The sequence below is a fragment of the Protomyctophum bolini genome, assembly GCF_963924005.1.
Source record: "Protomyctophum bolini genome assembly, chromosome: 9".
NCBI lineage: Eukaryota > Metazoa > Chordata > Actinopteri > Myctophiformes > Myctophidae > Protomyctophum > Protomyctophum bolini.
The window spans coordinates 2,131,929-2,159,428 of record NC_137870.1 but is presented as its reverse complement, the minus strand read 5'-3'; the positions used below and the strand labels follow the sequence as shown (position 1 = coordinate 2,159,428).

Here is a 27,500-nt window from a genome sequence, read left to right as displayed (position 1 = left end):
CTGGACTGTTATCAAGGTGTGTGTGTGTGTGTGTGTGTGTGTGTGTGTGTGTGTGTGTGTGTGTGTGTGTGTGTGTGTGTGTGTGTGTGTGTGTGTGTGTGTGTGTGTGTGTGTGTGTGTGTGTGTGTGTGTGTGTGTGTGTGTGTGTGTGTGTGTCTGTGCGTGTGTGCGTGTGTGCGTGTGTGCGTGTGTGTGTGTGTGTGTGTGTGTGTGTGTGTGTGTCTGTGCGTGTGTGCGTGTGTGCGTGTGTGTGTGTGTGTGTGTGTGTGTGTGTGTGTGTGTGTGTGTGTGTGTCTGTGCGTGTGTGCGTGTGTGTGTGTGTGTGTGTGTGTGTGTGTGTGTGTGTGTGTGTGTGTGTGTGTTATCTGATGAACACTCTCTCTGCGCTCTACACTTTTGATTTGTGTTGACATTCCAAATGTTCAACCTCCGTGTGGTCGTTTTGTTTGGTGAAGTTCATTTGATCCACTTCTCTCCTTCATTCATTCTGAAGAAGGATAAGAGGCGCTACGAGAAGAGGAACAGAATGAGAAGAAGAAAGTCCATTCTGTTTCGCTCTGATTTCGGCTACTGATCTGTATTTGTATTTTATCTTATACCACTGAGAGTTCTTAAAAAAACAAAAGATATCGTCTTTTCCAGGCGGAAAGCTTGTCTGGCTAAAAGGGGGGGGGGGAAGAAATGATGACATAGTCATATTTGTCAGGTGTCTCCGTTGTGAATCGGTCCCCCTCGTTTATCCCATTCTCGACGGGAACCCCTTTTGGTGTTAGCATTATGTTATGCTTTAGCTATTGAAAAATAGCAGGTCTACAAGCGCTACGAGCTTGTAGGTCTGCTATTTTTGAAAACTCAGGATTTAGAAGAACATTTTTAGAATCTGAGCTCAGGTCAAAATGTGTCAAAGAACCACCATTCTTCTGTGCGTTAGAATCTGATCTCAGGTCAGAATGGGTTGTATATGTCTATGGTTGCAGAGCGTCGGTCATGGTGGCGCAGACCTCCGCGTCTTCGGAGGCAGCCAATCATTACTAAGTCGCTACTACGTGATTGGCCTGCAGCGTTTCAGAGGCGTATATCTATTCTACGTCCGAGCATAGACATGGTAACGCCCCGCCTGCCTCTGATTAACCTATACCGACACTGCCCGTCTAGCCTCCATGGTCTCACCAGACTGTCCTCCGAGACGAGAGGTCGCTCCGTGGTGGGAAATAATACAAGTACAAGAGAATGTCAGCTTGTCACCCGCCACAGTAACTTGTAACTTTTTAAATTTTTGTAGAAAACTAATATTGTTTGTGCCGTTTGCTTTGATTGAATGATTGAACATGTACGTTGTATAATTATGCTTTCATTTGGGTGTGTTCTAATTAAAGTGTTAGTGTAGATTATCGTGTATTAATCTAATTATAGTATACTAATACTATTATACTAAAAAAAAGACAAAGATCAAGGGAAAAGAGACCTTTTTACAGTACAGTTCACGCAAATAAAATGTGTAGTAAAGTATTGTTCACGTGTTCTTTTAATTAGGGATCACATGCACGTGTGCTAGCATCCTGTCTCATTATAATACCGGTAGTTTACTTTTAATATTTGCAAAAGAATGATAATATAAGAAGATTTTGCTTGTTTCATACGTGAAATCAAGAATACAAACCGGAATACATTTGAATTACCGCATGTTCCGTTCGCTGTCACGTCTGATTAATGATGATGTGAAAAGGGTATTTAAAAGCGCTGAACAACTCATACAGGTGTTTTCAGTCCAGGCTCTTTAATTAGCCTACAATTAGTGCAGTTAGCAGCCTACAAAAACCGTGGATGACAGCGACACAATATATGGCTCAGTAAATAGTATTCTCTGCAGTAAGGAGGCAGACGTTGCAGACCACGACCACCATACATACATACATACATACACTTCTGATCCAGCCGACCACAATACTTTGTGCGCTCTGCTTGCGCAAGTAATGAGGATTTACAGATCATGTGACAAGAACCAAGTAGAGGAGGAGTGGGTCAGATCTGTTAAAATTACCCATCCGTTTTGGAAATACAGATTATTGTTTCTGAAACAATAATAATTTTTGCCTAATTAATCCATTTCAACCATAGGATACACATGCCTTCATGAAGTTCATGTTACTTATTTCCAGTTCAAATCTGTATGCTGATCCAATCTGGACCCCCCCACACACACGGAGTTGCACCACTCACTTCACACGGGTGTGATTTATTATTTTAAACGAAAATATCCGTTTAGGAAAAGATCCATATAGGTGTAGCCCCAGGCCTTACATTGGACCTGGAACGTGTATACCAGAGATTATGTTGTCAATATATGAATTTGAATAATGTAGCCTACTGGAGACTACTTTGTTTATGTACTGGAGATTGGTTTATTATTATTATTATTATTTATGTATTTTTAAGATATTTTTCACTAAAATGTGTTTTGGCGGGCCTTGAGGCCGTCGTAATGGCTGATTTTACACTTGCTGAAAATAGCAGATCTACAAGCACACAACGCGTCGCAGCGTGACGCGTTGTGAGCTTGTAGATCTGCTATTTTCAGCATGCAACCAAGTGTAAAATGACTTATACAGGATCTCTTGTCCACTACTAGTCCCTTCCTAACATTTTAGTCTAGTTTTTATTGGTTGATGAAATTGTCAGTATATTTAGTCTTATAGTTTTAGCCATCATAGCTTAGTTTTCATGTAGTTTCCATTTAGTTTTCGTCTGTGAAAAAAGGTAGTCGACAAACATTTTTCGTCATAGTTTTAGTCGACGAAAACAACACTGACTAAGTATAGCCTAAACTGTAGACTGTTATGTTGTCAATAAGAACTACTCTTCATGTGACCACGGCGCTCTAACTTTAGGTGCGTTTACCCGTTCAAAACATATCAAATAAATACCGGTAGTGGGTCGCACACACCAAGACTTTTTTTAACTGAAGTCTTGTTGTATGCGACCCACTACCGTTATTCAGTCAATAAGAACTAGACGGTACTCACGCAAAAAGGTGAAAAGAATTGTGTGAAACACAGGCCAGCTATAGTATAGTAGCTACGACTCGGAGGGTCTGGTGGCTGGTGGTATATGTCCTGTCTCGAGGAGGGTCTGGTGGCTGGTGGTATATGTCCTGTCTCGAGGAGGGTCTGGTGGCTGGTGGTATATGTCCTGTCTCGAGGAGGGTCTGGTGGCTGGTGGTATATGTCCTGTCTCGAGGAGGGTCTGGTGGCTGGTGGTATATGTCCTGTCTCGAGGAGGGTCTGGTGGCTGGTGGTATATGTCCTGTCTCGAGGAGGGTCTGGTGGCTGGTGGTATATGTCCTGTCTCGAGGAGGGTCTGGTGGCTGGTGGTATATGTCCTGTCTCGAGGGGGGTCTCTGTGGTGCTGCAACACTGCGTGTCATTATTAAAAACGGCGGACTCTCCTCTCGGTGATAGAGCCTTCTACGTGGCAGCCCCTGCCCTCTCCCCTTGTAGATCCATAGAGCCTTCTACGTGGCAGCCCCTGCCCTCTCCCCTTGTAGATCCATAGAGCCTTCTACGTGGCAGCCCCTGCCCTCTCCCCTTGTAGATCCATAGAGCCTTCTACGTGGCAGCACCTGCCCTCTGGAACTCTCTCCCCTTGGAGATCCGCCAGACTCCCACATTGAACACTTTCAAGTCTGCACTGAAGAGACATTTATTCACCTTTGGCTTTTGGCAACTAGTTTTGTTTTTTGTTTTTTGTCTTGGAAAGCGTCCTTGGGTTTCTTGAAAGGCGCTATATAAATCTAAGTTATTATTATTATTATTATAATCATTATAACATCATAGAATGTCTTCCTATGTGCATGTCGGTTTTGCAAAGCATGGCTGCCCTTGTTTGCATAGTTGTATGTCTTTGCGGCGACGCGTGCACATCCATCGCATGACCTTTTTTCATGTATTTACTTGAAGATGTCTGATCGGGACCATTAAGGCAAGGCACGTTTATTTTCTATAGCCACCTGTTTGTGTTGGCCGATGCTATAGCGAATCGCGATGCTAATCTGTTTGATTGTTTCTTGGTTTCCAGGGCAACGATTTGGAACCGTGCGGAGGGCGAGACTGTACCAACTGTCGCTGTTTTCCTGCCAAGGGAGCCATGGTAAGACAGCGCCCACTTTTTTTGATTGATTGATTGAAATATTTATTAACAGTTTGCGGAATTACAGTACATTTCAAGCACAAACTCAATACAAAGACTGTTAACTGTGAGTGGACGACCCAATTAAGCATTACACTTGTTTACAACAGGGTCCACATTGTTCAATTCATCAAAACATTTAGAGACGTACAAATAGACACTTCTGTGTAGTTAAAGAACAGAACAGGAATTCATCATATAAGCAAAAAGGGAAAAGATACATATACAGTGAGGGGAAAAGGGGGGGGGGCGGTGGGGGGGGATTCAGATTTTACGGAGGCCAGTTTCGAATTGCAGCCGTCCGTAGGTGCCCTTTGAGAGCGGTTTTGAAGGAGTCAAGGGATTCACATGTCTTAATGACTGTTGGTAGGGCGTTCCACATTTTGGTGGCATAGGAGCACATGCAGTGGTGAAAAAAGTACTCAAATGTTTTACTTAAGTATAAGTATCAATATTGCAACATAAAACTACTCCATTACAAGTAAAAGTTCGGAATTCAAAATGTACTTGAGTGGAAGTACAAAAGTATCGGCATCAAAATGTACTTAAAGTACCAAAAGTAAAAAGTACTCATAGTGCAGAATGTCCCATTTCACAAGTTCAAAATGTGTACAAAATGTTTTGAAAATAGCCGAGCTACAAGCTCACAATGCGTCGCGGTTTTGTAGATCGGCTATATTCGGCTATTTTCAAATGGCCAAAATTGTATATAGGGCTGAATTGGTTAATGTATGTTTTGTAATGATAAACAAAATCCACAAAGTAACTATAACAGGGATGTCAAACTCAAATACACGGTGGGCCAAAATAAAGAAATTGGTAGAAGTCAAGGGCCGGACTCATGTGTTTCAACACACGGGCATCACGGTCAGGAGGACGTCCCAGGCAAATAGCAAAAAAGTAAATGCATTTAAAACAGTATTATGGTGGTCCGTGCAATATACCAGAGGGCCAGTTCTAATATTAATTAAATATCATTCACGGGCCTGATTTGGCCCCCGGGCCTTGAGTTTGACATATATGAACTATAACTAAAGTTTGTAGTTTAGTAAAAAGTACAATATTTGGATTTGAAATGTAGCGGAGTAGAAGTACAATCCAATATGCAATATGTAGACCCCAGATATTTCCATTTAGGCCTACTGTACATGTTAAATTGATCTCGATGTGAGGATAACATAGAATCAGATTTTGAAACATCGTACCAGTTAAATGTGCATCACATATTCTTCTGCAACTGTACTGTATACAGTGATTGCTCCTAACCTTTGTGTGGCTTCGATTGCTGTAACAAAGAAATTGGTCAATTTGAACAGAGTTGTCACCACACTCGGTTTCCAATGGGTGTCGGCCATCTTAAATATTTATAATTGAGTGTTGATTTCTACACAAGGCATTTTTATTTGAGTTAATTTTGTGTGTTGCTTGTTTGAATTTTGAATCTTTACAGTATTATGAAACTTAGTAGTCACTAGGGAGCTGTACCCAGCAGCAACACACAATCTTCTACTCTTGGTCACGAAGGAAATGTCTGTTAGGAGTGGAAAGTGTCTGTTAGCAGTGGAACGTGTCTGTTAGCAGTGGGAAGTGAGCAACTTCAGGTTCCTCTGAGTTCACATAAGCGAGGATCTGAGCTGGTCTTGTCATGTGGGCACCATGCGAGACCAGGGGTGGGAAAAGTACCAAAAGTAAAAGTACTCAACTAAAAAAATATAGGTCTGAAGTGGTTAATGTATGTTTTGCAATAATAATCAAAATCTCCAAAGTAACTATAGTAAACTAAAGTTTTCAAATAAATGTATTAAAGTACAGTACTTAAGTAAATGTACTTAGTTACCTTCCACCACTGTGTGAGACAATGCGTAACTCCTTGATTATGTAAGATGGCGGGTATATGATATATTATCCCCTGTAATGCTCCATAGGCCTATATTCTGTCTATACTCTACACTAAGCCTTGGTCACACGCAGGCACATGGAGACTGAATAACAGTTGGTTATTTACTTGCAAAGATTATATAGGAAGAGTTTTGCTTTGAGGTCAGGCTTGTTTGGTGACCATAATGAGCCAAACCTTGACCTGCAGAGGTTGTGGCATCTGGTGGACTTGAACCCCTGACCTGACGGGGCAGTAGAAGAGGTCTGGGCAGGCATCATGGCACCTTTTTCGACGAAGCATCACGGCTAGCGATGTCTCAGAAAGATGCTTCTCTCCTTTATGACACTGCATATAGAGGACTGACACACTTTCCCCTCATAAACGCACACACGCACGCACGCACGCACACACACACACACACACACACACACACACACACACACACACACACACACACACACACACACACACAGCTGTTCATATAGACTTTCTCTTTAATTATCAGCTAGAGAGTTAAGGAGAGTGAGAGAGGACAGATGAACAGACCCAGTCTCTCTCTCTCAGTAATTAAAGGCATAGCCGAGACACCTGGTCACCCTTAAAAAAAACCCATATACTGTTAACATGGTGACCGCCTTTTGACCTCAAAGAATCAGACTAATAACCTCTGGGAGGTGATTGGTTAGTCAGTGTCATCAGTCACTATGGCAACAAATCAGCTGATCAGCTGGTTAACAACTGACTTAACTAGAACTGCACTCTGTAAAAGAATATATGTCAATAATTGTTTTGAAATGACTTATTGTGCTGTAAAGAAAATCAATAAACAAGTACTGCTGACGGTTAAGGGTTTCAGGTGGTGACGTAATTAAGATATGTTTCAATATTGGTTGGGCAACAGGTAACGTATGTACTGTAATGTATACTTGTATGTAATCTGAGACCTATCTTAATTACGTCATCATCAACAGCCAATTAGAAGTTATAGAATATGACCACCACGACTACCACGACCACCATACGTATACATACCACTTCTGATCCAGCCGACCACAATACGTGTGCGCTCTGCTTGCACAGGTAATGAGGATTTACAGATCATGTGACACATGATCTGTATTATTTAAGGGAGAGGCAAACATTTTGAACAAGAAACAAGTAGTAGAAAAGAGGGTCAGATCTGTAAAATTGACCCATCAGTTTTGGAAATACAGATTATTGTTTCTGAAAACTGAACTTCTGATAAAGCATTTCTATAAGTTATTCCAACCCCCCCCCCCCCCCCCCACACACACAATATCTCAGCTCAAAATATTGGAAAAAATAAATTATGTTTGATATGCTATTGTGCATGTACAGTAGTTGACATGTTACCCGATAAATGATTAAATTATACATTTGTTACAATTAATTTGGGTTAGGGTTAGCTGACACTGATGGGACGAGGAGCAATTTTTGTTAAGTTAAGGCGTGATGACGGACAGCGAGGTCTTCAGGTTCATGAGACGAGGCACCCCCAAACGAGTGTTGGGGTTAGGGTTATAGCGATAATATGGAAAAGTGCTTTACAGAGCAATGGAGAATGAAAGAAAAGAAAAGCAAGGCAGTGGAGGAACAGCCACACGCCCTGAAGAGAGCCTACAACATGGTTTACAGCCCCACGCCCTGAAGAGAGCCTACAACATGGTTTACAGCCACACGCCCTGAAGAGAGCCTACAACATGGTTTACAGCCACACGCCCTGAAGAGAGCCTACAACATGGTTTACAGTCCCATGCCCTGAAGAGAGCCTACAACATGGTTTACAGTCCCATGCCCTGAAGAGAGCCTACAACATGGTTTACAGCCACACACCCTGAAGAGAGCCTACAACATGGTTTACAGTCCCATGCCCTGAAGAGAGCCTACAACATGGTTTACAGCCACACACCCTGAAGAGAGCCTACAACATGGTTTACAGCCACACGCCCTGAAGAGAGCCTACAACATGGTTTACAGTCCCATGCCCTGAAGAGAGCCTACAACATGGTCTACAGCCACACGCCCTGAAGAGAGCCTACAACATGGTTTACAGCCACACGCCCTGAAGAGAGCCTACAACATGGTTTACAGCCACACGCCCTGAAGAGAGCCTACAACATGGTTTACAGCCCCACGCCCTGAAGAGAGCCTACAACATGGTTTACAGCCCCACACCCTGAAGAGAGCCTACAACATGGTTTACAGCCTCACGCCCTGAAGAGAGCCTACAACATGGTTTACAGCCCCTGAAGAGAGCCTACAACATGGTTTACAGCCACACGCCCTGAAGAGAGCCTACAACATGGTTTACAGCCCCACGCCCTGAAGAGAGCCTACAACATGGTTTACAGCCCCACGCCCTGAAGAGAGCCTACAACATGGTTTACAGCCCCACGCCCTGAAGAGAGCCTACAACATGGTTTACAGCCCCACGCCCTGAAGAGAGCCTACAACATGGTTTACAGCCACACGCCCTGAAGAGAGCCTACAACATGGTTTACAGCCACACGCCCTGAAGAGAGCCTACAACATGGTTTACAGCCCCACACCCTGAAGAGAGCCTACAACATGGTTTACAGCCCCAACGCCCTGAAGAGAGCCTACAACATGGTTTACAGCCTCACGCCCTGAAGAGAGCCTACAACATGGTTTACAGCCTCACACCCTGAAGAGAGCCTACAACATGGTTTACAGCCACACGCCCTGAAGAGAGCCTACAACATGGTTTACAGCCACACACCCTGAAGAGAGCCTACAACATGGTTTACAGCCCCACACCCTGAAGAGAGCCTACAACATGGTTTACAGCAACATGCCCTGAAGAGAGCCTACAACATGGTTTACAGCCTCACACCCTGAAGAGAGCCTACAACATGGTTTACAGCCCCAACGCCCTGAAGAGAGCCTACAACATGGTTTACAGCCCCACACCCTGAAGAGAGCCTACAACATGGTTTACAGCCACACGCCCTGAAGAGAGCCTACAACATGGTTTACAGCCCCAACGCCCTGAAGAGAGCCTACAACATGGTTTACAGCCCCACGCCCTGAAGAGAGCCTACAACATGGTCTACAGCCCCACACCCTGAAGAGAGCCTACAACATGGTTTACAGTCCCACGCCCTGAAGAGAGCCTACAACATGGTTTACAGCCACACGCCCTGAAGAGAGCCTACAACATGGTTTACAGCCACACGCCCTGAAGAGAGCCTACAACATGGTTTACAGCCACACGCCCTGAAGAGAGCCTACAACATGGTTTACAGCCCCACACCCTGAAGAGAGCCTACAACATGGTTTACAGCCCCACACCCTGAAGAGAGCCTACAACATGGTTTACAGCCCCAACGCCCTGAAGAGAGCCTACAACATGGTTTACAGCCTCACGCCCTGAAGAGAGCCTACAACATGGTTTACAGCCTCACACCCTGAAGAGAGCCTACAACATGGTTTACAGCCACACGCCCTGAAGAGAGCCTACAACATGGTTTACAGCCACACACCCTGAAGAGAGCCTACAACATGGTTTACAGCCCCATGCCCTGAAGAGAGCCTACAACATGGTTTACAGCCCCACACCCTGAAGAGAGCCTACAACATGGTTTACAGCAACATGCCCTGAAGAGAGCCTACAACATGGTTTACAGCCCCACACCCTGAAGAGAGCCTACAACATGGTTTACAGCCCCACACCCTGAAGAGAGCCTACAACATGGTTTACAGCCCCACACCCTGAAGAGAGCCTACAGTGGGGTTCCCTTGGTTTATGCCGGCCCAGTACCCATAGTTACCTCTAGGTATTTAAAAGTACCTGGGTACCTATGGAAGTCACACCTCTTATGGGTGTGGTTTAGTCTTAAGGGGAGTTTTCTTTTCACCTACTGTGTAATATAATAAACAGACAGTAGGTGGCAGTAGGGCAGTAGGACAGAGGCCAGTGCAGTATTCAGCTTGCAAATTTAATGAAAATTTGAAGGGATGTGCCAGGGACCTGGGGGGTCCCTGGCACATCCCTTCAAATTTTTTTGAGAGGATATGCCAGGGACCCCATAAGAGAAGGTTTTTACAGCTATAGCAGTGACTCTCAACCCGTTTAATTTCAAGGACCCCCAGTTTGACATGCATTAGTCTATCTATGGAGTATGGAGGGGGGGTCCCTGGCGTGTCTCTTCGGGTGGGGGTCCCTGGCGTGTCTCTTCGGGTGGGGGGTCCCTGGCGTGTCTCTTCGGGTGGGGGTCCCTGGCATATCTCTTTAATCTGAATATTGTCTTGATGATTATTGATTATTTTGAGCTTGTAGATCTGCTACTTTAGCCCTTTTTTAATTTGAATCCTTAACACCCCCCCCCACCCAACTATACAGCTTGCAAATTTAATGAAAATTTGAAGGGATGTGCCAGGGACCCCCGTTTGGGGGGATGTGCCGGGGACCCCCATTTGAGAGGATATGCCAGGGACCCCCATAAGAGAAGGTTTTTACAGCTATAGCCATTAGTCTATGGAGGGGGGGTCCCTGGCGTGTCTCTTCGGGTGGGGGTCCCTGTCGTGTCTCTTCGGGTGGGGGGGTCCTTGGCGTGTCTCTTTAATCTGAATATTGTCTTGATGATTATTGATGAAATGTTTGCAATTAAATACCCCCTGTTCTGAGGACTGTACATTAACTGTACATTAACTAAAGTTTGCAAATAAATGTAGTGGCGTACAAATACAATATTTGCCTCTGAGATGTAATGGAGTAGAAGTAAATAAAATACACATTAACAACTATACACAATTTGGCCATTTTAAAATGTGTGAGCTTGTGGATCTGCTATTTTCAAAATATTTTTATATATTTGAAAACTTGAAATGAGACAGAAAATCTAAATTAAATTAAATTCAAAGGAGCTTTATATATATATTATATATATATATATATATTTATATATGTGTGTGTGTGTGTGTGTGTGTGTTACTGAAAAAAAGTAAAAAGACTTTTCACTACTATTGGTATGTCTGTAAATCTGTCCTTCCCTCCTAATTTGTTTACTCAAGATTCTTTTGAATTTCTAAATGCTTATTGTGCTACTCCGACAGAACTCACTAGGATCTCCAGCTTCAATTGTCTCTTTAGACATGCTAATAAGCTGGTCAGGCTACTACTTGGCCTCAACCCCCGAATCCAACTAACACCTCCACACTTTGAAAGGCTGGAAGGGCTTAGGGTTGACAACAGAGTACAGCATCTTGCAATGGGTCTGGTCCACAAGATTCGCTACACACCACCAAGATGTACTTTCTGTGCTTGTTTATTGCAAACTGTTAAATAACAGAGTCAATTAATCAATCAGTTATATACCCCATATTACAATAAAAAACTAAACTAAATGGAAACTAATGATATATTCAAAACAAACAACCTAATGTTAGGGTTCATGTTGATTGATTTAATACTTTATGAACGGTATGCAGGGGGGGGGGGGAAGCACAGGAAAGCACCTACAGTTTGACATGAAGTACATTTCAGTTCAAACCAGACTCCTGTAGGCTACACTCTCAGAGATAAATGAGGATTCCACTGTATAACTCATTGATGGATTGACTACTTTATTTGTAAGAAACACGCACATAAAGTCAAGTTGAATACAAACAAGAGTATGATATAAAGCGATTGTGATAAAAGCGCTATATAAAAGAACAATTTACCATTTACCAAAAGGATTAACCCCAAGATATGGCCTGTTTCCATTGAGGTCCTGTGTATTCAATTAATCAAAACGTACAGCCCAGAAGTTCTGTACGGTTAGGACATGTAACTCAGTTTCCACTCCATTTTGTGTGCAGTGGATGCATAGTGTAGTCTGTCACTTCTGAACATTTTAATTCCCTTACAAATACCCCATATTACAATAAAAAATAACCTAAATGGAACATGAAAACTAATGATACATTCAAAACAAACAACATTGCGTTAGGGTTCATGTAATTGATTGATTGAATCCTTTAAGAACAGTGTGCAGGGAAAAAACATAGGAGAGCACAGTTTGAAGTGAATAACATTTCACCCTGGCTCCATTGTTTGGGACACAGCTAAAGGTGTTGGATGCGCCATGGGGGGTGGGGTAATATGAACTGTCTTGCCAGGAAACTGTGAAGCATTTCAGCTCACATAATGTATTAAACTCCTGAACATCATTAAATATGAATTAAAATACTCTATATTCTCTTGCATCCAAAGAGCCTAAAGTATTACCGATTTCCAATACTTTTACTTCTACTCCACATCTCAGAGGCAAATATTGTAATTTGGCAGGCAGGCAGGCAGACAGACAGACCCTGACTATCTATGCCACTATTTGTAATAGAGTACATTTAATAGAGTTAAATATCTATAAGGGTCCATTTGGTTAACAACTATCCATTTAGCTGGGGACCACCTGGAGCCCCTCAGGGACCACTGTTTAGGCAGAGAGGGAGGGAGTGAGGGATGGAGGGAGGGAGAGAGAGATGGAGGGAGGGAGAGAGATAGAGTTGCCAGGGACCCCCATTTGAAGAGATATGCCAGGGACCCCCATTTGAAAAAGATATGCCAGGGACCCCCATTTGAAAAAGATATGCCAGGGACCCCCATTTGAAAAGATATGCCAGGGACCCCCATTTGAAGAGATATGCCAGGGACCCCCATTTGAAAAAGATATGCCAGGGACCCCCATTTGAAGAGATATGCCAGGGACCCCCATTTGAAAAAGATATGCCAGGGACCCCCATTTGAAGAGATATGCCAGGGACCCCCATTTGAAAAATATATGCCAGGGACCCCCATTTGAAAAAGATATGCCAGGGACCCCCATTTGAAGAGATATGCCAGGGACCCCCATTTGAAAAAGATATGCCAGGGACCCCCATTTGAAAAATATATGCCAGGGACCCCCATTTGAAGAGATATGCCAGGGACCCCCATTTGAAAAAGATATGCCAGGGACCCCCATTTGAAAAGATATGCCAGGGACCCCCATAAGATAAGGTTTTTACAGCTATAGCAGTGACTCTCAACCCGTTTAATTTCAAGGACCCCCAGTTTGACATGCATTAGTCTATGGAGTATGGACCCCCATTTAATGGCATTTATATCTCTGGGACCCCCAATATTTATATTGTAACATCAATGATAATTTAACTTTAGAGTGTAGAAATGGAACCAAATGGACCCTAACCGCTTACTCAAATAAATATTACTTGTAACAGTATGTATTTCAATGTATTTCAATATTACAGTATTGATACTTTAGTTTACAGTACAAATTTACTGCATATTGCTAGAAGCTACATATTAAGACTCAGTGCATGCAGCTCTGCTCATCATGGGCCGACGCCACCTGGTGGTTGAATAGCCACTCCACATATTAAAATAAACCTGTGGGTGTGGCTGAGAATCTGGGGGTGTGTCTGTGGGTGTGTCTAACATAAATACCCATAGGTACCCATCAATGTCATTTTGAGATTGAGGCACAGACGAATAGGACTGTACCGTACATCATGGTTTACAGCCCCATGCCCTGAAGAGAGCCTACAACATGGTTTACAGCCCCACACCCTGAAGAGAGCCTACAACATGGTTTACAGCCACACACCCTGAAGAGAGCCTACAACATGGTTTACAGCCCCATGCCCTGAAGAGAGCCTACAACATGGTTTACAGCCCCACGCACGCCCTGAAGAGAGCCTACAACATGGTTTACAGCCACACGCCCTGAAGAGAGCCTACAACATGGTTTACAGCCACACACCCTGAAGAGAGCCTACAACATGGTTTACAGCCCTGAAGAGAGCCTACAACATGGTTTACAGCCACACGCCCTGAAGAGAGCCTACAACATGGTTTACAGCCCCACACCCTGAAGAGAGCCTACAACATGGTCTACAGCCCCACACCCTGAAGAGAGCCTACAACATGGTTTACAGCCACACGCCCTGAAGAGAGCCTACAACATGGTTTACAGCCCCACACCCTGAAGAGAGCCTACAACATGGTTTACAGCCCCACACCCTGAAGAGAGCCTACAACATGGTTTACAGCCCCAAGCCCTGAAGAGAGCCTACAACATGGTTTACAGCCACACGCCCTGAAGAGAGCCTACAACATGGTTTACAGCCACACGCCCTGAAGAGAGCCTACAACATGGTTTACAGCCACACGCCCTGAAGAGAGCCTACAACATGGTTTACAGCCCCATGCCCTGAAGAGAGCCTACAACATGGTTTACAGCCCCACGCCCTGAAGAGAGCCTACAACATGGTTTACAGCCCCACACCCTGAAGAGAGCCTACAACATGGTTTACAGCCACACGCCCTGAAGAGAGCCTACAACATGGTTTACAGCCCCAAGCCCTGAAGAGAGCCTACAACATGGTTTACAGCCCCAAGCCCTGAAGAGAGCCTACAACATGGTTTACAGCCTCAAGCCCTGAAGAGAGCCTACAACATGGTTTACAGCCACACGCCCTGAAGAGAGCCTACAACATGGTTTACAGCCCCACGCCCTGAAGAGAGCCTACAACATGGTTTACAGCCCCACGCCCTGAAGAGAGCCTACAACATGGTTTACAGCCCCATGACGCCCTGAAGAGAGCCTACAACATGGTTTACAGCCTCACGCCCTGAAGAGAGCCTACAACATGGTTTACAGCCCCATGCCCTGAAGAGAGCCTACAACATGGTTTACAGCCCCAACGCCCTGACGAGAGCAGCGGATTCGACCGTTATCAATGTATCGGATAGGCGAAATCAACCGTTATCAGCACCTTGGAATACGGCCAATATGGCCATACTGGCATACTCGCCCTTGGCTGAACGTGTCATTTCCATTTCCTCTATTGTCGGCGCATGGAAACCAGGGGCTACTAATATATACTATTCTCTGCCTATCAGGACGTAACTCGGACGGCGCTGTGTCGGGGTCTGGTGGCCGTCGCAACGCGCGGCACGGCGACTCGCTATTGTGACGGGCGATAATGGTATTTTTGTGTCACTGATGTCAATGACCTGCAGCGCGGGGCAGCTGTGTAGTCTTATCGCCCCAACCAAAGAGGGCACCAAAAACTCCTCTGAGGTGGCAACTCCCAGAAAAGTTTAATACAGGCAGGAGAAAAAGGAAACTACACACCGCCCCCTTGTTACCCCCCAAAGCAGCGTGCAACGAATGCTGGACTGATGCCAGCGTCTGACACGTCGAGCATGGTTGGGTTGTCTGCTCCACAGACCAGTACGACGAGATGTGTGTTCAAGTATAGTGATGGGTTGAAGGCCCATGGCCTGCTGGACGCTGGTGCTGTGAGGGGTGTGTATAGTGATGGGTTGAAGGCCCGTGGCCCGCTGGACGCTGGTGCTGTGAGGGGTGTGTATAGTGATGGGTTGAAGGCCCGTGGCCCGCTGGACGCTGGTGCTGTGAGGGGTGTGTATAGTGATGGGTTGAAGGCCCGTGGCCTGCTGGACGCTGGTGCTGTGAGGGGTGTGAAGGCCCGTGGCCTGCTGGACGCTGTGCTGTGAGGGGTGTGTATAGTGATGGGTTGAAGGCCCGTGGCCTGCTGGACGCTGTGCTGTGAGGGGTGTGTATAGTGATGGGTTGAAGGCCCGTGGCCCGCTGGACGCTGGTGCTGTGAGGGGTGTGTATAGTGATGGGTTGAAGGCCCGTGGCCTGCTGGACGCTGGTGCTGTGAGGGGTGTGAAGGCCCGTGGCCTCCTGGACGCTGGTGCTAGTGTGAGGGGTGTGTGCACTGCAGCTCCATCACTTCCAAATATCTTCCCATCCAGGTCGGACCCCCCATTAGGGCTATGACGGGAATCCTGTATGGCGTTGGGCCGGAAGGCCTGCCAGTCTTAGGAAAGGTCATTATCAGTGTGTGTGTGTGTGTGTGTGTGTGTGTGTGTGTGTGTGTGTGTGTGTGTGACTGTGTGTGTGACTGTGTGTGTGTGTGTGTGTGTGTAGTGTGTGTAGTGTGTGTAGTGTGTGTGTGTGTGTGTGTGTGTGTGTGTGTGTGTGTGTGTGTGTGTGTGTGTGTGTGTGTGTTGTGCGTGCGTGTGTGTTTATACAGCTGGATGAAGGCAGACTGGGCCCCTGGGAGCCAGTCAGACAGAGACTGGGGGGATTTAATGATTTTACACTTCTGTTGTTCGACAGAAAAAACAAAGAAAACACGACATACCAACGCTGTCAAAACCATTCTACACAGTACAACACACACACACACGCATGCACGCACACACATGCACATGCACATACACACACACACGTGCACATGCGCATACACACACACACACACAGACGTGCACACACACGTGCACATACACACACACACAGACGTCGATACTGTTTTATCATGCGTCGCAGCTTCTATACCACATTATGGAAACGTATTAGATACTGTTTAATTTCATGTCATATAAATGAGAGAGAAAATAATACTAGCCTGGCTCCAGACAGTATAGACTCATCTTCCTCTCAAGAGGACTGCCAGACTGGGTCAGTCCTTTGTGCGGGTAGCCATTCTTTAAAAAAACAAAAAAACCTTTATTTAACCAGTAAAAACACATTGAGACTGCGTCTCTTTTACAAGTGGGAACTGACCAAGAGGTAGGAATAGAATTACACGTCAATACTACATCGTAAATGTCACATTATGGAACAGCAAAATAAAACATCCATGATCATAAATACAACAAATCAATATTTTAGTAGCAGGGCAAAAATACACAATGTACAAAATATAAACCGAAATAGTAAATATATAGGCATGAACATAGGCTAGTACATATCCAGACATGTGCAGATGTTGGACTGTACATCTATAAGATGTACTCAAGTCTGGGCTGTGGGTCGTTCGTTCCACGACCAAGAAGGGCCAACGAAGGCCAGACATGGGGTTTGAATGCTGGTGCTAGTGCTACACACCGTAGCCAAGCATTTGACCTGAGGTTTAGACCATTTAATTGGACCAATTCGAATTTGGAGGAAATGTAAGGCAGCAGATCACCAAAGAATGCCTTTATAAATGTTAGAACAAACCGACTGCAGCATATACAACAACATGCAGTGATGTGTTCTGAAAGGCTTTGCAATGACATCAACAGATATGTTACTCCTCACTATCTATCCACTGTGGACTGTCCTGGTTGTTGAGGCTATACACTTACACCTCTCAGGCAGTGTTGAGGGCCAAGCAATATGTCTGTAGCGTATTCGGTTTATTAGACTCTGTTCCTAATCTCTGTGCGGGGGTTGACACGAGGCAAGTACAGGTCATGTTCTACTTACCCAAAGGTCATGCCAACAAATGTAAATCCGCCATCGTAAAATGTTACTAAATTTGACGGAGGGACTGCCATTGTATTGTTTTTAAATTTTCGTTTTTTCACATCATATGAAAGCAGGGAATCATAGCTTCAAATTGACATATTGGTTGTTCAGTTTGACCCACCAGTTTTGGCTTATAGAGTAATGTCTTGCAGAAAACAGCGAGTTGAGAAAACAGGCTTGAAAGGTTCACTTCTGTGGTCTCTAACATTACACCTAGTGACATGTGTCACTTATTTCAGACATGCTCTAGTATGTGAAGAGTCTGCCTGTGCTAAGTCTTTCTCCTCTGGTGAAAAGCATGCAGTTTGCGCGATGGCAGGCTCTCAGTCAAATCTGGTCTCAAACGATGGGTAAAAATCTTATTATTACTGTTCAACGTATTGATTTTCTTTCTGGGGCTGTACGATAAAAAAAGGCCATACCTCAGTTTTTTAAAATACGGTACCTACATAGCTATATGAATATGACTATGGGTTCACACTTGTTATTTTTAAGTGTATCAACATTGAAATCAGCACATTACAGTGCTCTTATTTTATATTCCACAGAACGTAAGACTCTGGCCACGTTTAGGTGTTTAGAAAGATATCTCGTGTCCTTCTCAAACGTGCACGCTTGCCCAGTCGGGCGAACCCGAACACAAACTCCACCTGTCTGAAAATTGCTTTTACACAGTTTCCCTTCAATGACGGGCAACTGTGTCCATTACACTGTAGGTCCACCTGTAGAGAATAGAGATTGTACCGTAGGTCATGGTTTTACCACAATCTTAAACTTTAATGACTATATCTTTTTTTTTAAAGGCGACACAGGGATGGTTTCTTATTAGGAAATGAAATGGCTTTGATGTGAGCAAAGAAGTGGTCTACACTAATCTGGTGGAACAGATCATTTCCAAATACGTGACGTGAGGCAAGCTATACGTCTACGCCAGAAATGCAGAACTGTAGGGGCTCCAGCAATATTAACCCATTCTGACCTGAGATCAGATTCACACGAGGTTTCCACTGGACACACACTGTTCTGATTAACCCATTCTGACCTGAGATCAGATTCTAAAAATGTCAGTCGTTCTTCGATTTTTCAAAAAATAGCAGACCTACAAGCTCGTAGCGCGCCACTCGGTGGCGCGCTATGAGCTTGTAGATCTGCTATTTTTCAATAGCTAAAGCATGACATGATGCTGACACCAAAATGGGTTCCCGTTCAGAATGGGTTAAACGGAGACCCCAGGAGGAAAGCAATATTAATAATACATAAAGTTCAGGACCTTTCATATCCGTTGGGGGGGAGAGGGAGAAAAGAAAAGAAAGAAAAAAAGAAACTCCCTTCAGGTAAACGTATATATATATATACTGTACCCACAGCAATGAGAGATATTTTATTCCATCCCATGTCATCTTAGTAAACAAATTGTCTTTATTAGATAGATATGTCGTTACGCTGTACTATTCTACTACAAGAAACCCTTCTTTCTGTCTGTCCTCATGTTCTCATCCATGTGTCTCTTCAGTGAGATTTAAACAATGTACACATGGCCAATAACCATTTTAAATTGTACCTTTTATTCAAGCTGTTTATTAAAGGAGCAATGTCTAACTTTCCCCATCCAACTTTCTCACTAGAAAAGCCGGGAGATAAAATACAACAATAAGTTATTGTTGTTGTTAACATAACATGCAAATACACACAAGTATAGGGAGGACAGAGTGAGTCGCAGAATGGATGACTGAATGGATAATTAACCATATAGTCAGAAACTTTTTCATTCAGATCAGAATGTGAAGGTAACTAACAAACCTCTGGATGTTGGGGGGCCAGCCTTACAGTACAAAGAGGCCTTCCTACTCTACTACCTCCAGGCTCCCTGTCCCTGTATTGAGGAGGGTGATCACCCATGGCCGGTTACAAACATGTGTTGTCGGTTACAAATCACCCGTGCTGCGGGTTACAAATCACCCGTGGCGTCCGCATGCGGTTAGGGTTAGGTTAGTGTTCGGGTGACGGACTAATGACTGTCGGACCCTTGGTATGATGGGATGAAAGGCCTGCACCCTATAGAGCCCTTTCATGACGACGCCGGGCCCAGGAAATTATTCCCAATGCATTTTTCCCATAGACATTTCAAAAGGTATTTATTTAAAGACGGTTACGCCGTGGACAAAGCCAACTCGAGTTGTGACAACTCATGACAACAAACACAATATTTTTTGACCAAACAAATAATTACAAAGAAGAAATGATTTGTCACAACTCCAGTTGGCTTTGTACGACGCTTAAAAGGTCTTCAAATAAATACTTTTTGAAAAAGTCTATGAGAAAAATGAACGGGGAATCATTTCCTGGACCCTGGTAGGGGGCGGGACTGTGACGCTCTATATACTGTTTGTCTGAGGAGAAGCAGAAGCCAGAATGTAGGGTTTGAAAGCCAGCTGAAAACAACTGTCATGAAAAGACAAGAGGCATTTTTAACATCAATTTAGAGGAATACAGACTAGAAAAGAAATCATAAAATATATGAACATTTAACAAAATTAGTGAAAGAGTTGCGCCAGTTGCACCAAATTGTCAATCTCTCTAATCAACCACCCACATTTAACGGGTGGGGGCCACTGGGGCTGCAAAATATCCCAAAAGGGGCGTAAACATTCGACGCTTCCAGCCCACATCCTTGTTCAGGGGCCAGTAGGACCCTAGGAGAGACACAGATCAATCACATTGCTAGAGTGACGTGACAAGCTTGTAAATGTAAACAGTGGCTATTACACTACTTTAACCCTGTAACACCCAGCGTTGCAATACTACAACATATTTTAATTCATTAAAAAAAACATCTGTTCTTTTTTCACCTAAACGTCATCATTGATGTTCATTGCACTGCCATTGGTCATGATATTTGCATATAAATACCCCCCACAGAGGCTGAAATTCACACACATAAAAAATCTCTGGACAATTTTGAACAATTTTGAATCTACAGTATGACCTTTGACCTTTAACCCTGATAAAAGTAAGTAAAATAACTGTATATGGTTTTTTTTGGTGATCATTAGAATGTCTAGTTTGTGAAAGATATCCCCCAAATGTAAATTATTAATTTATTATTATTATTTTAATAATTATCATAAATGTGCATACAATTTGCAAAATACTTTATTTTTGAGTGGTGCAACCACTCCTATAACCAGCAATGTCCGTGTACACCTATGTATGTATCAGTGGTCATGAGCACGAGTATGTCACTTATTAATACCAGTAGGGGGCGCCAAAAACAGAGAGAGGGGTAGTGCTGTGCCTTCTGCCTGCTAATGAAAGAGAGAGAGAGAGAGGAAGGGGGGGAGAGAGGGGAGTTGCACCACTCCATTCACACAGGTGTGTTTTTTTATTAATTTTTACATAATTTCCTCTGATAAGTCCTAGTAGTAAAAAGTACTAGTAAGGTTGAGATCTCTTTTTTGCAAGTAGAAATATATCTGCGTCTTTGGTGCAGATTTGCTCGGTTAATGCCATAACAGAAGGACTTCAGAAGGAAGGATTTTATTGTCTGGACTTTCTATCAAACAATCAAGTATCAAGCTAATGTGCACGGCTGATGGCACGCTGACGGCGCACAGAACGATGGATGTATAACAGCCAAGCACTGGTCATTTAATTAAGCCACATACACATTTATATAATCTATGAGGTCTCTATTTAAATTGGGTGTCTAGCTGGTCATGTCATGATTGTATTTATATTTATACTCCCTATTAGTATAATTGTAATCCATCTATAACCTACTGTAGTGAGCTTGCAGATCAGCTATTTTCAATGAACAGATTTAACAGTTAAAACACCACCCGATCTACATGTATTGTATTTTGATTAATGTATTCATTCGTTTAAATGAACACCCAGAAAATGGCCAAAACAAACAAAAAACAAACACATTTCGAACTATAAGGCTGAGTGTCAGGCTACTGGTTAATAAGTGTTCTTGAATCATAGCCTACAATGTGTATACAAATGGGCACTCAAAAAACAGCACTCAACTAGAAAAAGTATTGACGTTTTTCTGTTTTGCACTGTGGATGTGAATCAGCAGTTTGAGCACCCACCAGCAGATGTAAAATAAACATGGGGCATGAAAGATTTCTGCAGATGTTTTCGCTAAGCAATTACATGTGATGTACAGTAGGCATATAATAGTTCGTTCCCTCAATAAGGTAGGCTACTGCGCTGCGCATCAGTTGTATAGCCTTGCAAGTGGGGCAGTAGCTGTCAAAATCCTTCCATTCTGTGTGTGAGTGACGTGTGTTCATAATATCCCCGATTTCGCGGAGATAAAGCTCTCTCCCTAATAGCTTGTACTTGTAACGTATGTTGAGCGCAAGCCTCGTCTTTCCATTCGTTTTCCGTTCGATCTTTAGTCGGCAAATTAATAATTTCACAAGCGCAAAGCCTGTGAATTGTCATTCACACCGTTCAGCTATGGTTCAGTTTACCCCACAACACGGCGAGGGGGGCGGAGATCAGAGAGAGGGGGGGCTCTCTATGACGAGACGTTGCTGGAAACTATTCAGAATTATACAATCATTTAATTCCCTTTGTCGCTCTAATACCAGCTGAAGTGGATTTCTCAGTGGTCAGTTTTCCAAATGGGGTGACCACCTGACTATTATACAGAACAGAGACAAAGAAAAATAAATAAACCAGCCACTAAAGTGGTTATAGAGTTTATCCGCAGGGTTAAATTGTGTTGAAAGCTAATGAAAAATCGACAAACAGCACCTTGGCATGAGTTTTACCGCCCTTAGGTCAGTGGTTTTCAAATTGGAGGAAGGGGTGGGGGGGGTGTTGTACATAAGCTGTTGAATATTGTCCAGCAGTTCAATGTTCAACTGGCCTGTAGTGATTCCAGAGCTTTGTACAGTACAGCATTTCCATAATTGTAGATCCCTCTGCTGGCTGTTTGACAACATCATTTGGGCCGGGGAGGGGCTATACGTACGTCTAAGTAAGGCGTGATGAGTTGGAAAGGTGTTCAGATTCATTAGAGAACATTAGAGATTTAAACTCATTGAGCTCTTAGTTGAGCCATTGACTAATGCTACTCTTTATCTGCTTCCAATCTGCAAACCAAACATATCTTTTGGTCGTCCCAGGGCCAGACAGAGAGCCAAGATTATTTGCACTTTTTGCAATTTGCAATACGCTGGGTCCTGGGATACGGTGCATGCTGAGACCTCATCAAGTGGTAGTAGGTACTTGACAGCTCCCCATTTCCAAATGTACACATCTATGGTTCCCAGTGACCAACTGCAGAAGACTGTGGTTGTACCGCGGGGCAGCTCCTACTGGCCAACTGCAGAAATGCGTGGTTGTAGTGCACTGGTTTCATGTGACCAACAATAGAAGACTGTGGTTGTACTGGCCTGCTTGCAGTGGACGAAAGTAGAAGACTGGTTGCAGTGGATGAAACACAACTGCAGGTCTTTGTAAGTTCTCTCTCTCTCTGTGTCTCTCTCTCTCTCTGTGTCTCTCTCTCTCTCTCTCTCTCAGGGTGCACCAGGGCAGCAGGGATTGCCAGGGCCCCAAGGGACGTCAGGATTGCCAGGTCCCCAGGGACCAAATGGAGAGAAAGGTCACAGAGGAGACGAGGGGCCCCCAGGATCTGCTGGACTGAAGGGAGATATGGTAAAGACGGACGGACGGACGGACGGATGGACGGACAGACAGACTACATAGATTGACGTTACTGTGTGTCTGTTCATTATATCTGTGTTTGCGTGTGTGTGTGTGTGTGTGTGTGTGTGTGTGTGTGTGTGTGTGTGTGTGTGTGTGTGTGTGTGTGTGTGCGTGCGCGTGCGTGTGCGTGTGTGTTTTAGGGGTCCGTAGGAGTACCTGGATATCATGGTGTGGACGGCATTCCCGTGAGTACAGACATTATATATCTGGGTCTCATCCTGTAGTTTATTTGATGATTATGAACTAGGGGATATTTTTAACAGGCTTCGAAACAGAAAATCATGAAACGAGACAAGAGGGTATAGCCTACAAGGCTTAATTACATTGTTGCAGTTTGAAAACAAGCTTGTGATGATTATGAACTTGAACTTGAATTCTTGTTGAAATGGACACTCGGACAGCATTCTGTTTTAGTACGCTACAGAAAGGTAGAGCTTAGAGAGCATAGTTATCCCAGACCGTATTTGGCTGATCAGCGATATGCTGCAGTGGTTCTCTTGATCATTGTTTCTCCACAAAATAAATGTTTAATAAAAGCATCAGGCAACAGAACCAACACAGAGCATGGTACAGTCTACTTTTAGCAATTGGCGCACCTCTCAACACCTGCGCATTGTCAATACAGTATTGTACAATACTGTAAAAGTAACACATGTATGGCTAATGGTACGTGTGTGTGTGTGTGTGTGTGTGTGTGTGTGTGTGTGTGTGTGTGTGTGTGTGTGTGTGTGTGTGTGTGTGTGTGTGTGTGTGTGTGTGTGTGTGTGTGTGTGTGTGTGTGTGTGTGTGTGTGTGTGTGTGTGTGTGTGTGTGTGTGTGTGTGTGTGTGCGTGCGTGTCTGTAGGGGCATCCTGGACCCGGTGGCTTGCCAGGATATCCAGGGTTGGACGGGTGCAACGGAACCAGAGGAGAAACCGGTAGACCTGGGCCAGAAGGACCCATTGGACCTGACGGAGAACCAGTAAGAATCGCCATATTATCCAACTCTTCAAAAAAGTCCAAGTCGGGTTGTCTGCAGGCCGCGGGCACGTACTGTAGATATACGTCTGGATCAGGGGTGGACTGGTGACAAAATTCATCCCTAGACTTTTGTCTGGCCCGCCCACCGGGGTGATGCTCATCATCACTGATTATCAATAAGCGCAAGAAAACAATCAAGCAAGACTGCAGAAGGTGGCACCCTCTGTGAGGAATGTCATGAGGAATGCTTAAGGCCTCATTCACACGTATCAAACACCAATCAAGAAAATGTTTGGTTGTTTTTTTATTTATTTTTTAGGCCACCACAATGCTTTTCCAATGGGAGTCACATGGTTTGACCAAACATTTTTGTTTGATGGCGGGGGGAGGGGCAGAACCCCACCAGCAATCAAACACACGTACATGTTTGGTCAAACCATGTGACTCCCATTGGAAAAGCATTGTGGGTGGCCTAAAAATAACAAAAAACGACCAAACATTTGCTTGATTGGTGTTTGTGTGCTTGTGAATGAGGCCTAAGGCCTATTCATAGTCCAGTTTTAGGTGAAACTACAACATGACGTCATGCCGCGGTGATTAGTGCTCCACCTGCTCACCTAAACACATCTCTCTGTTTTTACTAGCCACCGTTTCGGTGGTCACCTCTTCAGCTAAAACTGGAGTATGAATAGGCCTTTAAAGTGGTATTTCACTTTCAAATGAAATAAACTTTAAAGAAATATATACAAAAATTATGAAAAAAAGTCCTCGGAAAATCACGGAGTCCTCACGCATTAGAAGGGCAATTATATCAGTCAGTAGAACCAAAGACTGGTGTTTTCAAGGAATCTATTGTGATGAATGAATTGCATTGTTGTATTTTTCTAGTGTTCAAAGCACTGTACAAGTACAAGGTCTTCATACAGTACGTTGGGAAGTGAAGATGTTTGAAAGTGAAATGTCACTTTAATGGATCTCTCACTCACTCACTCACTCACTCACTCACTCACTCACTCACTCACTCACTCACTCACTCACTCACTCAATAATAACAATTATGTATTTATACCTGTTTGTCTCTTCAGGGGTTTCCTGGATTAAAAGGCTTTCCAGGAGATCCTACTATTCACTTCATCCAGTTCCCAGGAATACCTGTAGGTACCACCAGTAATACTCCATACATACAGTAACCCAAACCTGCTCATCTGGCTGTTTTACTGTGTAGTGATTGATACGGACGGCAACATTGCTTGCCAGTTTGAATATATATTAGCTTGTATTAAATAGTTTGTATTCTAATATATTTGAACATAATTTGCCTATAAGCTATAATTCACAAAATACCAGTTGGTTGCTTAATGCTTATTCTTGGATGCAATATTCTAGGGTCAGGAATGCAGTTGATGCGCCCTCCCTCTGTTTGCCCACATGGGGGCAGTAGATCACAGAGAACAAACAGTAGGTCCAGGGCTAGGATAGAATACTAGCATTATTGGAGGTGCTGGTATAGGATAGAAAAACTCTAGTAAACATATTGGTTTTCAACCAGGGGTCCCTGAGGAGGTTCCAGGTGGTCCCCAGCTAAATGTTGGAGAGTTGATAACCAAATGGACCCTTAGAGATCTTAAAATGAGCGTAAAATGAAACCAATTGGGTGTATTTGGTTTCATTTTACACTCTCAAGAGTTACATTATTGTTAAACACCTGCATTACTCAATTTTAAGTCTACACAATTAGAGAATGCTGAAGAATTGTTATTTTGATCAACGTCTGCCTGTTATCTCTCCTATGGTGCCAACATCAATACAGCGTGGAATTGTGGACAAAATCTTATCCAACGACAACACAATATTCTTTAGCTTTGGGTCCGAGGCTAAATCTCATCAAATGGTGGTTCTGGTTCCGTGGCTCAAATGCTGAATGAATAAATGGGCCTTGATTTGAAAAGGGTTGAAAACCACTGGGCTATTATTACCTTTGATAAAAAAACTCTTTTGTTTAGTTGTAAAATGATAGCTTGTTGTAACTGTGTGTTTCCTCACTGCAGGGAGAGGATGGAGCTGCAGGACTTCCTGGCCGTCCGGTAAGTTAAAGGTTTCACGACATTCATTTTCATTTATTTATTTATATGTTTCGTTTTTTTTATTGTAGGTTTTATGACCTCAATTACACCCCAAAAAAAACTAACTTTGTTCTGTGGTCTGGGATTTTCTCTGTGTCTGTGAACTGTGAAGCCTTTTGAGCTGCAATGAACACAGTGAAAACAGTGACTTCTGCTGGCAAATCCCATTGACATAATATATGGGATTTACGTCACACACAGCAGGGACATCAGAGCACCTGTTTGAGCCAGAAAACCCTAACCTGACTCCGCCAGATGGCGGCAGTACTGAGTTCACAAGGTCCCTCCTCCTGCCTGGATCTGGGATCTCTCAGGCTGAAACCATGAACCCAGAAGCAGCGGGACAAACAATCTGATATCGCCATAATAATTTTGAGTTGTAGTCGAGATGAGATGAGATGAGATGAGATATACTTTATTAATCCCCGAGGGGAAATTGAAGTGTTACAACAGCAAAGTGCATAGAGCTAAAAACTAAAAAACTACTGGACAGACAGAAAAACACAAAACAGACACAAAGGACATAAACACACAAGACCAGGACCATATGGGTGGGGGGGGGCAGTTCTTAATGCTTCTATGAATTGCGTAGTCTGATGGCAGTTGGCATAAAGGAGTGTCTGTAGCGTTCCGTGCGCATCAGGGGGAGTGTGAGCCTACTGCTGAAGGTGCTCGTCCTTTCCCGCAGCACACCATAGTCTTGTTAGGTTGTGTTTACATTGCGCTGTGGCAGCGCTTCAATATGTCATAAGTCTCGCGTTGATCCCGCCTCTAGCGGCCCCATACAGCCGCGTATCGCTCCGGCCAGAATTCTACCGGAGTACATCGTCTCTGTCTGAGAGATCCCAGACTCACCCAGCTGGCAGAATGCAAATGTTGTCCAGCAGGGGGAGTGGTTCTACCAGGCTAAGAAAACCCCACCAGACCACAGAAAATCTACTGAATGTTAAAAGTTCAGGTTTTTTGGGTGCAATTGAGCTCAGAAAAAACTAAAGGAAATGACAAAAACCTTTATTTTTATGTGACAGCCGCGCCATAAAACACATGCATTCTGCATTGTGGTCGTTTTTCTTTTGGATCGTATGGTCAGACAAGGTCAAAGGTCATGATGCAGGCTACTGTACTCTCAGTGGCGGAATAAGTAACATCACATTTACTCAATTACTGTACTCAAGTAACATTTTGAGGTATTTGTACTTTACTTGAATATTTCCAAGTTCCAATACTTCTACTCCACTACATCTCAGATCTTTTACTTTAACAGCCCAGGTT

The 27,500-nt window shown here is 43.9% G+C and overlaps 1 protein-coding gene across 2 annotated transcripts in view; it reads left to right on the top strand.

Moving 5' to 3' along the window:
* The window catches only part of col4a4 (collagen, type IV, alpha 4), a 79,789-nt gene that overhangs the window by 9,092 nt on the left and 43,197 nt on the right, over positions 1–27,500 (top strand). For both annotated transcript variants that reach the window (XM_080772416.1, XM_080772415.1), the window contains exons 4-9: positions 4,075–4,146; positions 22,960–23,094; positions 23,286–23,330; positions 23,990–24,106; positions 25,191–25,259; positions 26,154–26,189. In XM_080772416.1, coding sequence (XP_080628542.1) covers positions 4,075–4,146; positions 22,960–23,094; positions 23,286–23,330; positions 23,990–24,106; positions 25,191–25,259; positions 26,154–26,189 — 474 coding nt within the window. The remainder of the gene's footprint in view (positions 1–4,074; positions 4,147–22,959; positions 23,095–23,285; positions 23,331–23,989; positions 24,107–25,190; positions 25,260–26,153; positions 26,190–27,500) is intronic.